The sequence below is a fragment of the Vanacampus margaritifer genome, chromosome 15 (genome assembly GCF_051991255.1).
Source record: "Vanacampus margaritifer isolate UIUO_Vmar chromosome 15, RoL_Vmar_1.0, whole genome shotgun sequence".
Classification (NCBI taxonomy): domain Eukaryota; kingdom Metazoa; phylum Chordata; class Actinopteri; order Syngnathiformes; family Syngnathidae; genus Vanacampus; species Vanacampus margaritifer.
The window spans coordinates 9,165,599-9,182,427 of NC_135446.1; the positions used below are offsets into that span (position 1 = coordinate 9,165,599).

Sequence of the window (16,829 nt, forward strand, 5' to 3'; positions counted from 1 at the left end):
CATTTGCAAAAAGCAGAGACGCACTACTTAGGGTGCCAAACTGGCCGACCTCAACACCTCTGTCAACCGTAGAAATTATGAAAAAAAATTAGGTAGAAGGGACAGCCTGAGAGTAGTAATAAAAATTAGGTCATAATTTTAGTGCAATCTCTAGGATTAATAAAGATCTAATAAAATAATGCTAAAGTTAGAAGATATTTGAATGCAGTTTCCTCCTTCACAAAGTAACGTTACAAGAACAAATGTAAACTGCTGGTGGAGTGGCCGAGACAAAATTATTGAAGGGCAACATTTGTTTCTTCTAAATCACTTTATTCCCAAAATGTTCAAGCAAACAAGTTTTATGCCTCATTTAAATTGTGTCATTAAAAAAAAAAGATACATCTTGGAATCTGTCTTTATGTACAGGCAATAAAATAATGTTTGGAAAAACAAACAAACAAAAAATCCCTGCACTGTAACACATTTGAAAAAAGTTCATGTACAGCTCATCATCAGAAAACAAGCTCTCATTCTCACACACACAAACAGCAGATGAATAATTTAAGAGTAAATTAATAATTTCTAAAACAAACACATGCATACTGGTCATTTCCATTGGGATGGCCCTCTTCTTGTCTCATTTCTAAACCCCAGACAAGGGCCACCCCGGAGACTTTTCTCCTAATATTGAAGGTATTGCAGTTAAACAGGAAAGTGTCATTTCGAGAGGTGCCGGTCAAGAAGCTGCACATTATTATTGAGTTTGTGAAATTACATCACAGCAAAACTACGAGGGATCTCTTGTAGTTTAAAATGAGAGGAGATAGGAAACCATTGAAGTTACTATTCTGGAAACATAGTGCAAAGCAAGAAAAAAAATTGCAACATTTGGAACAAACATATCTTATCTCGATAATAAAAAAAAAAAGACAAAAATTCAACCCTGAGCCTCATCAGAGTAACGACAGCCTCTGACGCTTGACATCTTACGACAACCATCAGCAGGAAAACACTCCACAAAAACACGGTGCTAATTTTTCTTCTTCTTGCAGCCTGACGTCAGTGGAATGGGAAGGCGTGCGCGTGTCATGAACGGACAGTGAAGACGAGTGACAAGCGGGGGTTGGTTTGAGTGGTCCCGTGCATGAGATGACCTCCCCCCTCTTTCACTTCCAGTAGCTTGGCAGCTGCGTTCAAAGCAGATGGCTCATCACGAGTAGATGGTGATGACTTCACTTCCTCCACCTCGGACCAGCAGAACCCGCTCCAAACCCTCTGTTAGAACCTCCAGGAACTCCATGTCTGCTCAGTGAGTCAAGGATATGCAAATGTATTAGTGCAGATGACCAGAAAAACAACATTTGTCCATGTGCTGATTTAGGATTAAGGATACAGTTCTCATCTCCATCTGCGTTCTTCGGCGGTCCCGGCATGTTGAGGAGGACTACTCTGGCATCGTGGGATTTGTTGACGATAACTTCGTTCAGTTTCACGGCTGTATGCATCCTCCTCACGTTGGAATGGTCGCTGAAGGGAGATCAATTGAAAAACTAGAGAATAATGCTGCAATCGAGAATGGTCAGAAGTGGGACTTTTGCGACATCAAACCAGGAATTGTGTACTGGAACGCCCCCTTGAACTCGGAAATCCCATTTGCAAAGTCGGAAAAAAAAGTACCCCGACTTCACCGACGGACTACAATGTGACGTCACTCTACAATGGCGACCCCTTTGGAAAACACAGACCATGAATGGTAGAACACTATCTACTTGAGTATAAAAGTAGATAACTTTCTTCATCCATAAATATTTGACATAAGTCTACGTAACACAACATACGTGACAGTATGCTGCTCTCTCCCTGCATGAAATTATACGGTGAACTACTGAACTGTATGAAATGCTTATGAAATAGGATAAATACAATAAATGAAAGAAAATTGCAAGAAGACAAGTTTGCTGGAGGTCAAAATAAGTTTTGACAACCAAAATAAAAACAATTTGGTTGTTTACTTTCGCCTCAAACACTTTCAGGTCGGAACTGGGAAAAAACAACTCGGATAAATCCGATTTCCGAGCATCCTCGAATGCAGCATAAGTGCTGTGGATTCCGGTGTGGCGGAGTAACGTGTGAATACTCACGGCCGGATGCTGAGCATGTCCCTGAAGCCTTCCGGCGTGGAGCATCCAGAGTGCGCGGCACGGTACTGCGACGCCTTCTCTTTGGTCCAGGTCATTTGAACGCGGCGATGGCGCTCGGACGAGGAGCCATCGCCGGCCGCCGCTCGTTCCCGCTCGCCGCCGTCTGTGTCGTCTTCCTCGTCCGAGCCGATGCTGGTCAGTCGCAACATGGAGTTACGGTCTTTGACCAACTGAGCCTGGATCACAATAAAACAAAAAACAGACGGAGTCATTTATCGGCCTCGGCGTTGGCTCCCACAGCACACACTGGCTAGCATGACTAACCCACATTTACTGTAGCGAGAGCACTTAGGAGCGACGGCGAGGGGATTTTGTCTCTTGTTCTTACGACGACATACTAATGCATAGACCTTCACATGGATATCAAGCTCAAACGGTTTGCTATACTTCCATAGGTGCAATCTACTTTGAATAGCTGATGGCTGGCTACTCACATCATCGAAACTCCAGCGTACCCGCTGAGGAAATCCAGCGGTGAAAAGGAAGCCAACATTTGAATTGGAACATTTTGGGAGTCGGGCAGGTGGTTCGAATTATTCCACGTAGCGCGGCCTTACCTCTCGCTCGCGGTCTGATTTGGAGAGACGCATCTGGCGGAGCATCTGGGACCTTTGCTCCATCATCAGGGTCCTCTCGTAAGTGTACGCACTGATGTCGCTGTCGTGCTGAGTGGGCACAAGGAGGCGTTACTCAATGCTCTCGGAACACCTTAGAGCAGCAGAGGCCTACCATCTCAACAACTTCCACTTCGGCCTCGATGCGTAAGTGATAGAGGAAGGTCGCCAGGTCCTTCTTCATCTGGATGGAATTATCCTCCATCTGGGCCACGGTGAAGATGCGCATCCTGCACTTGCGCCACACCTGGAGGGGAACACGTCAAGGTTGTTACGGTTCAGAAACTAACATTGAAAAATCTTTTTTTTAGAGGGGGGGGGCAAGGAAAATATATATTTCAGAGTATCAATGCAATTAAAATGGGTGTCTTCCCGTATCCCCCACTATCTGTATGTCTGTATGATACTGCCCCCAAGTGGCCAGGGAGCACACACCAGAAGGAGCAGCACAGGACCCAAATGAAGCAAAAGTGGTTTTATTCTTTACATTCAATTTACTTCAGCAAAAGTTGTTTAATTTTTTACATTAAAATTAATTATGCTATTACTGTATGTTTATTTAATGTTTATATAGAATAATATTAAAGATTAGTATTTTCATTGTTAAAAAACATTACAAAAATAGTTGTTTTTTGAGGGGGCAGTTCTATTCATTTCAATGGAGACAGATGATTTGAGACATGATTTATAAGTTCCAAGTACCGTAAGGTGAATTCAACTCAGATCTTACAGCACTACAAAAAAAAAAAAAAACACACACACACACACACACACACACACACACACACTAGCAAACCAACTCTTAACTAATTAAAACTTGATTTGGAAAACGAAAATTCTAAACCAAAAAAAACTAATCTACAACTATTTTCACCTTAGCCAGCGAGAAGCATCTAATTTGAAAAGAGAGAGGAAAAAAAGACCGGCTGGGACCTTGTGCTGGCGCAGCAAGAAGGGCAGCAGCATCAGCATCCCGCCATCGTGCACGATCCACCACACGTCCACGTAGCCATCAGCGCACGGCTCGCTGTTGCTGGGGAACAGGGAGATGTTTTTGGGCACCAGCAGAGCCAGGTGAGCGGCTGTGGTGATGCGCACCGTGTCTGGTAAGAGGACAGGTGGCGCCATAAGTCACTCATTCATAAGGCAATGGCGGAACGTAACCAAATTCAAATACTTTGCTGTACGTTTTACATGCTGTATATTTAAAACAACCACAAAACTTTGCCTTAAAGCCAGTTAGCATAATGCTAACACACAATTGTTAATTGTTTAAACATAGTTTAAACTGTTTAATACCTTTATTTAATTGTATCAGTACAATATTATAGCGTGCTATTTATCTATTTTTGCTGTTTATTGAGAGAGGCTGGAACTCATAGTCTCCTTTTTTAAAAAAAATTTTTTAAACAAGTATCTGTACTTCTACTTGCCACCTCTGGGGAATGGGACTTACGGATGAAGGTCTTCCACGACTGCGGATCCTCGCTCTGCCTCCATGCATGAGGCCATCCCATCACCACGGTGTTGGGCTTCATCCCACCCAAGCCGCTGGACTGGATCATGTGACTGATGCCTTCGCGCGCCTTCTGCGCGACAATGCACTGGCAAAATCCCTTCACTCGCTCCTTGTCCATCAGAAGCTTCAGGGTCTGACATGCACAAGATGAAGGAGCAGAATCTTGGGTGCAATGCAGTATGTAATTGGCAGGCAGTGAAGTTGCTGCGTGACTGAAACGAAAGAGCGCTATCGAGGATGAAGTCAAGAAATCAAAAACTGCATGATGTGAACTCACTTGTTCTGCCGCCAGTGCCTCTCCGTAGCTATGCAGGAAGTTGCCGGAAACCACAGTGCCTACGATGGTCAGGCCTTTTCCCGCCTTCAGCTGGCTGGCAAAGGTCAGCAGCCGAGGAGACTTGACGTGCGCGTCTTCATCCAGTTTGAGTAAAACCAGCAATTGTGGCCTGCAGGAGCAAGGTCTTAAAACAGAGGCCGGAATCATCATTGTTGTCGTCACTTAAGACTTCCGTACCTCCAGTTCTTGGTGTGCGGAGGGCCTTCTTCCAATCTCAAGAGGGCGTAACGGGCGGCACTGAGGGAAAGCCCGCGGATCCCATCTCCCCACTCTTTCTCTGCTCTGAATCACACATAGTCCACAATATATCCACTCAATGGCCAGTTCATTAGTGGCACTATACAGTAACAGTGGCACGAAGAAAAACACGCTGTGTGTGGAGTAACTCCTGCTCCATTGCAGATTCAGGGTCCCGCTATTTTGCAGATCTTTTCATACAATTAATAACTCTTATCTTGTTCTGCATCTTGTCTATTTTGGGTGTTACTATTCGTGACCACTAAATGGTGGCACACAACTACCGGTAACTGAGACTGTGTATATTTTGAAGAACGTAAACCGTTTTCTTGAAAATGATTTAATTTCATCCTCTGTAATCCTGCTTTTACACACTACAGAAAGCAACAGCACTAGGTTCATTTTAAATGGAAATCTTGGAGCGTGATTATTGATGTATACTGCGAGGTGTTGGCTTAATTTTTGTTTGTTTGGAAAAAATGGATTGTTTACCATACTGTAAACACAGAGAGATTGGACCGATGTTACACTGTAGTGTACAAAACTTGTGTTTAAATGTTAAAATTAAGTGCCATAAATGCTATTAAAAAAATATACCTAAGGAGTATTTCACTAGGGTATTTCTATATTGTGGATTTTATTTATTACAGAGGATTACTGTCGTGTAAAACTGAAGTAAAAAAACATAACAGAAAGTGAAAATGAGCATGCTGGTGTGTCTTTAAGGGGCGTGGCCTAACGAATGTTTACCATTAACATGTTTAGTTTAATGTTAATGTCTACTCCTTGTGAGTATTTTTGTCTGAAAGTGGATCGGCAAGGCATATCCAAAAGAACGCTTAAGTTGGGGTATATCAAGGTACCGCTGTAAAATGCGGCTAACTGAACAGCACATATCATCACCATGGCAACATACCCGTGGTACTCGATGTACTTGTAGATCATGCCTGCAATCACGATGGCAACGATTGCATAGTACCACGAGGAGATGAACATGAGCGCCAGGCAAATGGTCATCCCCAAAAATGACAAGGTCCTTGACACACACAAAAGCATAAACACAGTGAGTATGCGCGAGACTGAGTACAGTTGCAACGGCGGCGGCGGACGCACCAGTGGTAGTAGGAGAAGCGCGGCCTCCAGTTGGGCGTTCTCAGGAGTGTCTGCAGGGCGCAGGCCAAGTTGACAAATAGGTAGCACATCAAGAAAAACCTGGACAGAGAAGATGATTGACAGCTCTGGCGACCAATGATATCAAACGAGAGACACTCGCGAGTCTCACATGGTCAGGATGGGAGCCACCAGGTCCAAAGACGCGATGAGGATGCCCATCTCAGCAATGAGGGCCGTCAGCAGCAGTGCCCAGGTGGGCTCACCGTTGGCTTTGCCAAGCCCGAACACCTGACGCACATCAGCAAACACGCGTCAGCACACTGACTTATTTACGTGGCATCATTCTGATACGTCCGATAGCGTCAGCTCCAACCCGAAGGAAGGGGATAATGTTGTCCTTGGCGATGGCCTGCAGAAGTCTTGGCGCACCCGTCAGCGACTGGAGGCCGGCGCCACACGTGGAGAAGAAGGAGCCCACCACAATGACCCAGGGGGTGGGCCAAGCTAACGTGCCCACCACTAAATTCCCTTTGACTGAATCTCCAAACCTGCGGGAAACGACAAAAATCAAATAGAACATCTGTCTTACACACAGAAGCACGTAACGAGTGGAACCGACTTGTCTCTGAGGACCACGCCGTCGACGCAGGCTCCAAATAAAACAATGCTGCTTAGGTCTGGTGGAGGCAACTCAGGGAAACATCAAACCTTCAATGGGCAACTCAAACATTATTACTTACTATGTACTTAAAAGGGGAAGTCAACCCCCCAAAAAATTCTTGACAATATATGTGACGTACTTGTCTAAACATGACATTCTGGTTAATATTACATTTGTAGAATATGAGTGAAGCAGCAAAATCCAGCCAACCAATCACAGCTCAGCTTCAGAAAACAGGTGAGCTGCGATTGGTCGTTGCGTGAGCCCTGAGCAACATTGATGTCATCTTCAGTCGACAGCAAGTGGCAAAATGGCCGCCCCCTGAAATGGACAAAGACGGCTGGATTTTGCTTCATGACTCATATTCCACAAATTTAATATTAAACAGAATGTCATGTTTAGACCAGCGAGGTTACATATAACATATTATTGTCAAGAAAGGTTTAAGGTTGACTTCCACTTTAAGCTTTGCTTCTGCTAGTTTCATGCTAACGCTAATGAGCATCTGTTGTACTTGACTCATTTAGCCATTTCCAGCAATAAGAAGTAAATATTTTGTCCTGGCTCAGTTTGTGAACGTCACATGACCAAACCCATAAAACAGGTGAGCTGTGATTGGTCGTTACCTGAGCCTATGCACACATGATGTCATTGTCACTCGACAGCAAGCAGGAAGGTGTTTTTAAAAGTTATAAATTGTACATGAAAAATAATGACGCTATCAAATTAATTCTAGGCAAAATATAAACTTTTTATTGCTGAAAATGGCTAAATGAGTGAAGTATCCCTATAATGGCTTTTCCATTCATTTCAATTGTGAAAAGTTATGTGTCCCAAAGCTTTTTATTTAAGCTCGTATCTCGAGGCACCACTATATTGCAATCTTGGAAGGATACAGACAAAGGAGGTGGTGAGGATGGCCAGGATGGTCCCGATGGGGATGGAACGCTGGGCGTCTTTCAGGTCCCCTGATCGATTGGAACCCGCCATGATTCCTGAGAGAACACAGGGAAACCCCTCAAAATGAACAAGCTTCAGAAAAACCCTCGTTTAACGCTTTAGCACTGATATCAGGTATTGTATTAGGCCGACACGGGTCTTATTTTAATTAAATTTTTAAAAAGTAGTATTGAACATCCCTACTATTTGGACTCTACACTACAAGTGAAAAAAGAAAGCCGTGTCCTTTCTCAGGCCTCGGTGACTTCTCACCTCACAAATGCTTGCGTGGAAGCTATTATAGTTACAGTGCATGAAAATGAAGAAATGTTTACCGGTGACAGAGGGGAAGAAGATTCCCACCAGGAGGGTGAAGGAGGTGGTGATGTCAGCAAAGACGTAAGGTTGCTGTGTGGACGGCGAGCTCGCTCCATGGGAGGAGCTCGTGGAGCTTTTCTCCACCACGTCTCCTTTGCCGAGGTACGAGCTCCACAGGTTCTCTGCGACGAAAAGGAGGAAAGTCACGCCTTGTCGCGTCTAAACGGTTGCCAACGTGTGTGTGTGTGTTACCGGCGATGATGCCGCTGGCCAGACCGGGGATGCCTTTGATGCTGGAGAAGTTGTTGGCGGCGAAGTAGTCGTCACAGGAGGCGTTGAGGTCGGCGCTCTGGCAGAAGCGGCTCCACAAGTACGTGGTCTTCTCCACCGGATCGAGGCTCGGACCAGGACTGAGGACGAGCTCCGGAGTCGGAAGCGCCGTGGTGTTGCCGTCCGCTGGGAAGGAGTTGCAACAATTTGTCAACTTTGCGCTCTTCCTGAGCCGCTGTGCACGGGCAGAACAAAACGCACCTACGCCAAGCGTCTCGTTGGCGACCTCCCTCTCGGCCGAAAACAGGACGGTTTTAGCACACTGGTTGTCGACGAGGTCGTGGCCGTTGATGGTTCGGTTTCCCAGCATACATACCCTGCAAAGATGACGCGCCATTTTGGTGTGGATTTTGGAAATATTTAAACTTAAAGCTAAGTTAAACTTAAAAGTTAACTTAAGCTAAAATTTAAAATTAACTTAAGATCAATTTACAAGTTAACTTAAGCTTAAAGGTGGGGTCTTTAGTTTGTTTGTGTTTGTAAACACAACCGTTTGTGTTTGTAAACAACCAATTCAAAACTGACTCCTCCCATGCCCCCCCCTTCTCGTCAACATTGTGCCTAACTTGAGCAACACGCCCCCTACTCTGTGATTGAACTTAAGAGACAGAATTCAGTTAAATTTTGTACTTCCCTGATTTTCCAATAGAAAGATTATTATTAAAAGGAGGCGACCCGATGGGCGCACGTACGTGAAATTGGGCGGCTTGAAAGCAGACACTAGCGCGCCCACATAGATGGAGATGATGGAGACGATGACGCAGGCCAGGAAGACTGAGGCCAGTTTGTTGACGTACTTGACACCTACAAAGACTAGCAGGGACATTAGGAGGAGGCAGACAGAGCCGTAGACGCGCATGTTGTTCAACATGGCCGCACTCTCGCCCTCCAGCCCTTTTGCAGTAAAGATGGCCGCTTCAGGCGCAATGTACATCTGGGGGAGGAGAAAAGGGAGCGTGTGGCTTGCTACCGACGACTCAAACAATGTTGCAAGCGGAAAAGAAGAACGACCAACCAGCAGGATCTCGACGGCTCCGAGGATGTACATGGCTCCGGCGAAGGTGGTACCCAGGTAGAAGCACAGACCTACCGCACCCCCAAACTCAGGTCCTAGAGAGCGGCTGATCATGAAATAGGAACCTCCAGCTGTAGGGGGGGAATCGAAAAATTTACATACAGGTGCAAAGATAACACTTAGGGCAAATCTGACTAAAAGCGAATCAAACAAAAGCCAAAGTAGGATTTCCCACAGGAAATAAAATGATTCCAGTTCATCCATCCCAGACACCCATAAATATTCAAGGAACCTGTGTTTGTGTTTGGAACACTGGTTCCTTCAATATGAACAAAAATAAGTTTTTTACAAAATAACTACCATTTTATATACAGGAAACAGTTGTACGTAAACACAAATGACTAGCAAAGTAGATAAATGAATATTTAACATCATTTTTAGTGAAGACTTTTAATGGCATGTGGAAGATAAAAATCAGGTCTTCAAATTAAAAGCAAGCCATTATAATGCCAGTTTTGCCACATTTTCTTTGGCCACTTGGTAGATAATTTTGCAGTCGCACTCAAAGTATTTTGTGCTTGTTCATTAAGTGCAACTACTAAATGTGCTAAGGCAAAGAAAGCGTGATGAAACTGTGTTTTTCTACAGTGTGCCTTTATTTTGAAAGTCTAACTTTGGTCAGAATGTTACATCAATGCTGTCCTGACACGTCAATGCACCTTGCTCTTTTTTTCTGAGCGGATGAATGAAAACTGGGACAAAATTTAGACAAAAAAAAAAAACCTTTATAGAGAAGCATCAATTGCTCAGTGTGCAGGATGCATATTGGGGTAGGAGGAATACCTGGAACCACGCCATTGGTGGCGATGGCGCTCATGGATATGGCAGTCAGCATCGTCTGGATGGGCAAAAAGATTTCGGGCGGGTGAGAAGGCTGCCCGGGCCACTCTATGACACTCTGCGGCACTCACACAGCAGCAGCAGACCAGGACGATGCAGAGGCCCTGCAACACGCCGGCGGTCCCCACCACCCAGGTCAAACGCAGAAACAAGATCACGCCAAAAATGTTCTGCAGACACGGCAGGTAGACGCCCATGAAGGTCCCCATGCGCGGTGACTGTGGAGGGCCAGAACAGACCAGGTGAGATCCTAGCGTGGAATCCTGCAAACTCTTTATAGATAACAGTTTTATCTCCTGCTGGTGGATCCTTATCAGCAAGACGTCACTCGCTTAAAAGAATAAATGTCAACCTGGATTCGGGTGTGTCGACCAGACTGTTATCCAGTAACTGTGTTGTTAGTGTCAAGTACTTCTCAAGTATCAATCATGAGGCAACACTTTAAAAAGTACTCTTTTTCTTTTTCTTTTCTTTTTTTTCCTGGAGAGCTCAGTATTGTTCATTCGGTAATTTTACCGATTTGACATGTACTCTTTTTCTTGACTGCCATGCAGACAGTCTCGGTCGGGTCTGTTCGGAAAATAGCTCACCAGTCATGGGACATTGTGACTTACTTTTTTTTTTTTGTGTTTTTTTTTCTTATTATTATTTTTAAATATATATAAATATATATACATATACACACACATATATATATATATATATATATATATATATATATATATATATATATATATATATATATTTTTTTTTTTGTATGTGGGTGAGTATGTGTATGTGCGTGTGTGTGTGCGTGCATGCGTGCGAGTGTGTGTGTATTCATCAGTTCACCTAAAGCCCATTAAAAAAAATCCCATACTAATAATGTAATATAATAATAAATTGCCAAATGCAGAAACATCAATGTAAGTTATCACGATGTAGTGGCTCTCGCTAACAGACAGAATTAAGTAACCAGAATTAGGTTAAAAAATTCTATATACGTAGACCATGTTTCTATAAATTTTGATATTTGGTTTTTATTTGAGGCAGATATTTTTTCCATTAAAATGTGATTTATGAGGAGGTTAGACCATTGGTCGATATTCAGAGTTTGTTTATTTTTCCAGTTAACAAGAATTGTTTTTTTTAGCGATAGTAAGGGCTACAAGTGTAGATTGAAATTGTTTATGTGGTAAGTCAGTTGTTGTTAGGTCACCTAGCAAACACAAGTTTGGAGATAAAGGTATCCTACAGTCCAAAATAGCGGAAAGTTTTTCTAAGACTTTAGTCCAAAAATACATAACCGGAGTACATAACCATAAAGCATGAACATAAGTGTCTGTAGTGTTTTGTAAGCATTGGAGACAAATGTCGGAGTCTGAGAGTCCCATTTTCTTCATCATATATTGAGTAATGTAAGTTCTGTGAATAATTTTATATTGGATAAGTTGTAAATTTGTGTGTTTTGTCATTTCAAATGCGTTTTCACAAACTTGAATCCAAAAGTCAGGTTCCGGTGCTATAGACAAGTCTGACATTGTGACTTACTAAGAAGAATGTTAACATTTAAACACATTTCTTTTGTAACATATTCTATATTTTATTTGATAATATGATTATACGGGAACAAATGCTGTTTTTCTATTTTTCAGATCGATTACTGCTCGTCGGTGGGTAGACGTACCTAACACCATTTTTGTCTCCAGTTTCTGAATATTTTTCAACAAGTACCTTGGCCTTCTTCTTCTCACTGTTGCTCTCGGCCTCTTCGTGCTCCTTGGCGCCCTGCATCAGGTTGGTGTAGTTTGCCAGCCGACTGAGCAGAGACGACACTTTGGGTCGAGTGTCCATCTCCTCCTGTGAGGAGTGGGAAGACGGCGTCGTTCGAGGCCTGAGGAACCGAAGCGCACGGCATTTGCACAAACCTCAAACAAGGCTAAGTTCCTGTCGTAGAAGTCGTCGTCATCCACGCCGTGGCTGTTGTTGATGTACACGCTGGAGAGTTTGGAATTTCCATCCCCTGCCAAGATACAACACAGCAGGCGTGAACGCATGGTAGGGAGCTGCCGTTTTGTTTCATGACGGCCTTCTACACTTGGAAGCCACCTTTACATTCTTAGCTACTATCACCCTGGCACCTAAGTGTGAACGTAAACACAATGCTGGTTAATATTCAGCCGCTGCTACATAGTTCAACGCACACGTGCAATCAACAACCATTCCTGTATAGCTGTTCTTCGCCCTATTTGTATTTTTTCTGTGCTTACAATAAAAACAACAGTTCTGTCACTCATTTGACTGCCTCTACTGTCTAAAAAGAATCCTCTAAAAGGTGCATCTGGGGGACTTGCAAAAGCAAAACCGGATCAAATGACAGGCGTCTTCCAGCTGAGGTCAGCGCACCTGCGTGGGATTTATCTGGCATCACTGCAGTGGCCAACTGGGGGGGGGGGCTTTGCGTCACACTAGGCTACGTTACTCCGAGGGTTTTGTTCCCGACTGAGAGACGCACGAGTGGACGCTTGAAACTCAATGGGATTAAGCGGCTCAATTCCTACTTAGGGAAGATTATTATATACAAACAGTGTGGGGTGGCCTTGTTAGTATGGACACGCACAAGTTGTTCTTTCATATACGGAAGTGAAAGTGTCAGCTGACTGTCTCACAAGCAGACTGAGGCGGGTTTTGTTGACTCTTGGCTCAAACGCTGAGTCAGGGAAACAAAAGGAGATCTTGAGGCTAACTGCAAAATGTCTCTCTTTGCCAACAAGGCAATTTATGTCCACTGTACTTTTAAAGTTAACTGTGCCTGAAGAAAGTCATTTCTGGACTTTAATATAGACTTGTATGTGAAATGGTTTTGTGTTTTGGTTTTGTGTTAGCTAATAAAATCCTGACCAAGCAACTGACAGATCTCCTAAAATCCCGGTTTAAATTCCAGATTAGAAACCCAGTTCACACTTGGGGATTATTCTTTTCTCCTCACCTTGCTCCATGTTACTGTGGTCCGGCGTTTCCATCCCGCCTCCTCCCGCCGGCGGCGCGCATCCTCCCGACGCGTCGCTAGGCGGCTCGCTCCGACTGACGCTTTCCCGGGAGCCGAAGCGCACGTGGGTGCCGGAGCGGGAGCTGATTTCGGGCGAGGTGTCGGACAGCCCGGGATGGTCCTCCGCCTTGGTGGGGGTCACGGTGAACCGCACGGTCGTCATGGCGAAGCCCTCTGGGAAAAGGAGTGGGGGTAGGATTTCGGGAAGACCGGGGCGAGGGAAGGGAGGGCGGCTGGTCGGCTCACAGGCTAGCGAGCGCAGCTGAACCCAACTGAGTTTAGCTGACACTTGCAGGTGAGGTAACGACTGCCGGGATAATTAGTCCTTTTCCAGTCGCCATTCTCCATGGAGGCGTCGTGATTGGCCACCACCGGGCATAAGTGAGGAACAGGCCAGGTGGATCCAGGGGGCGTTTTCTTTAGGGATGTCACTATCTAATATTTGGAAAATTGATTATTCCATTGATAAATTAAATAAGATGATTAAAATGTTTTGCATAAAAAAGATAATAAAAAAAAAGATTACTGTTTATTAACCAATTATTGTTGTTAGAGAGGGAGTGATGTTGTATTCAGCAACCTATTTGAAACTGAGAGTTACTTCTTGGCTACTGATTCATGCAAAGTAACGCCTACTAGTTGGATATACACTTCTGAGGTTGCTTCAGATTCAGCTATATGTAAATTACAGATTATTCATACGACGCCGCAAACATCTGACTAATCTTTTTTTTTCTTTCATAAATTGATTACTGGTTTGGTCCATAAGTCAGAAAATAGGGGAAATTGTTGATCATTGTTTTCCAAAGTAAAAGCAGAATTCTGCAAATATCTTATTTTGATACACAGAAAGGAAAATATGTCTGCTTTCATGGATGACTGCGTTAATCAGAGAGTATTTACTGTTGAGAGGCTCAAATTCTGATATGGACTATTTTAACTTAAACAATGGCTCTAAATGATTTATTGATAAAAACAGGATTTTATTAATTTGATAATCGATTAGTTGTCGATTAATTAATTAAATGTGAGACCACTACTTTCCTTCACCCCAATTTAGTGCGGGTGTATGTTTTTGGCAACGCTTTTCTGCTGGAGCAGGGCAAGGTTTAGGGTCAAGAATTGGAGGGATTGGAGCAGAACAAACAAGAACAGGGGGAAGACAGAAAGCAAGTATGAGAAAAACTAAACTCAGATACACACATTAGGCCAACTAAAAATTATTTTAGCAAGTGATTAAAATGTCAATTATTTTGTGTGGATAAAGTGTTTGGTCCGTAACATGTCAAAAAATAGTTAAAAGGTTGATGACTGTATTCCAAATTAAAAGCAGATTTTAGGAAAGGTTTTATTTGTTTTTAACATAAAGGTAATCAGTCTCCTTTCATGGAGGACAACAAAAATCTTAGAATATTTGAGAAGAAATTGTGAGGATTTGGACAAGTTGACATTATCCATCCATCCATTTTCTTAACCGCTTGTCCTCACAAGGGTCGCGGGGGGTGCTGGAGCCTATCCCAGCTGGCTTCGGGCAGTAGGCAGGGTACACCCTGAACTGGTTGCCAGCCAATCGCAGGACACACAGAGACGAACAACCATCCACACTGAACATTATACAAGGTCAAATGATTCATTGATTATTAAAATATTTATCGATTAATTTGATGAGAGATCCGTATAATTAATCGTTACACAGCAAAATTTAAAAAAAAATTATTGTGTACATTACAAAATTAATGTCTTATTTATTTGACACGCTACAGAAAAGAGTGGTTAACAATCCTGCCAAATTTGAATTTTTTATTTTTTTTAATTGTCAGGCAGTGACAATGAGGCACTCTAAAGTGGCCATGCCAGCAGACTATTCAAAGGGAAGATGCTTTTTTGGGTCACCAGTCTGGCTCCGATAACCACTGATGCGAATGAAGGTGCTTGAATTCTTGACTCGTGTCTGATACCAAAGGGCTTCACTTGGTGTCATTTTAGCCCCCCCACCGCAAAATAATCAGGAACACTAAAATGGTCAAAGACAGTATCTCCACAAGTGAGTCTTTGCACATGTTGACATCAACAAACATGCTCCTAAACAGCATGGAACCAAAACTCTGATTTTAATTGGTTGGATCTTCAACCAATGAACCTATTTATGAGATCCCAAAATGCTCAACCACATCTAATGACTCACCAAGGTATCGACAGAAACCAGGTCAAAGAATAACCAGGGTCTACTTCAAGACGGACAAAAGAAGCGGCTCCAACCGGTTGTACCAGTCGCTGCTGACTGAGAGGGAACGGAGGCGGCTTGTTTCACAACGCGGCATTCCCAAACGGGAAACGGCAGCGGATGGATGCCTTTTACTCCTCTGTCACTTTTCTTTGTCTTGTTTTGGGAAAGAAAACAGCTGTGGGAGGGAGGAAGGAGGCGGGGTGGGGGTGGGGGTCTGCTGCTGACAAACCTTGCTTGACATTTTACCCTGGAACAAAAACCTGCAGCAGGCGGATTAATTTTCCCTGCTCCTAATGAAAACACAGTGCTTACATGAATAAAAATTAAACTTTTTCTTTCAGTGAATATAAGAACATGACGTCACAATTCAAATGATGATTAGGCTCACGCTTGCTTTTATTTTCATCTAAACTTATCTTAGCAACACTTTCAATGGCGCGTGCTCATTTTTGCTACATAATCGTCTTTAGATTTGTACATTGTCAAATTTAATGGTACCTACTTCAATATAGCCCTAACTTAAATGTCAAGTGTAAGTGCATTAAATGATCAGTATGAGCGATCACCTGTGTATATGTGAGACACTACTGTACCTACAGTATATCGGGCGTGCGACTGCATTGGTGGCGTTAAATGGAATTTTCATCCAAACGTTAAATACCAATGTTGGTGTAATAAATTACACATGGACAAACCTCTTAATGAATGTGTACGAATAGTCTAATTAATGAGTAACGCGAAATAAGCCACTTGAAACGCTTATTTTAATAATTCTGCCTTGCAGTGGAGTTAGAAACCGCAAATACGATACTAGATCAAAGTGTTTAAAAAAAAAAAAGAAAAGGTGAGAAATAAGCGTTGATCGAAAATGTCGCAACAGCTGCTCGTCCGTCTTTGTGGCGACAGAAAGGATTGCGGTGTTTTAAGGGAGATGCGGACATTTCAAACCGGCTGCAACCAGCTTTCAGCAACCAGAGAACACCCGTTCAACATGTTTTGCGTCTTTCGTTCCGCAGTTTGGCGTTTTTCGCCGGCAATAAGCGTCAAATATCGGGGGAAATAGCGCAGGGACGCCGGTTGGCTGGATTGGCAGGTTCCAGTCAGCAGCATGCTAACGTTAGCCACCGACTAGCCCATGCCGCGGAACTGTCAACCACCGCGACAACATAGCAAAAGCGGCGTGTGAAGCACGTACGTGACTCGGGTGATGTCGACACTGAGCCTTCACCAAGGTCTTCCCCATTCGGACATCTGTAGTCACTTGAGGCTCCTCTCGCTAGTTTTCTCGGCTCCTTATTGTCCAGTCGAGAAGCGAAACTGTATTGTGTGTTCCTTCGCGCTCGCCGTCCCCACCGCAACCTCGCGCATGTGCAGTGGCAAACATGTCAAAAATTCCTTACCGACGTGC

At 43.6% G+C, this 16,829-nt stretch overlaps 1 protein-coding gene across 6 annotated transcripts; it reads right to left on the bottom strand.

The window, feature by feature from the left end:
* Positions 1 to 291: 291 nt before the first annotated feature.
* On the bottom strand, positions 292 to 16,765 carry slc12a6 (solute carrier family 12 member 6). 6 transcript variants are annotated; one of them, XM_077543754.1, is made up of 27 exons: positions 16,617 to 16,765; positions 13,135 to 14,283; positions 12,074 to 12,168; positions 11,880 to 12,005; positions 10,238 to 10,384; positions 10,110 to 10,164; positions 9,267 to 9,397; positions 8,944 to 9,185; positions 8,453 to 8,568; positions 8,174 to 8,377; positions 7,939 to 8,103; positions 7,561 to 7,659; positions 6,623 to 6,680; positions 6,377 to 6,551; positions 6,173 to 6,291; positions 6,004 to 6,102; positions 5,807 to 5,926; positions 4,831 to 4,935; positions 4,594 to 4,762; positions 4,254 to 4,449; positions 3,731 to 3,900; positions 2,913 to 3,044; positions 2,741 to 2,848; positions 2,618 to 2,641; positions 2,124 to 2,359; positions 1,376 to 1,509; positions 292 to 1,284 (listed from the first exon to the last, which is right to left on the bottom strand). In XM_077543754.1, the coding sequence occupies exons 2-27, from the start codon at positions 13,355 to 13,357 to the stop codon at positions 1,193 to 1,195; spliced, it is 3,540 nt and encodes a 1,179-aa protein (XP_077399880.1). In that variant the 5' UTR covers positions 13,358 to 14,283; positions 16,617 to 16,765; the 3' UTR covers positions 292 to 1,192. The 6 variants fall into 6 exon arrangements, with proteins under 6 accessions (XP_077399880.1, XP_077399882.1, XP_077399883.1 ...); XM_077543756.1 differs by having other exon boundaries at positions 13,135 to 14,286; XM_077543757.1 differs by having other exon boundaries at positions 15,380 to 16,765.
* Between the last annotated feature and the right edge of the window lie 64 nt (positions 16,766 to 16,829).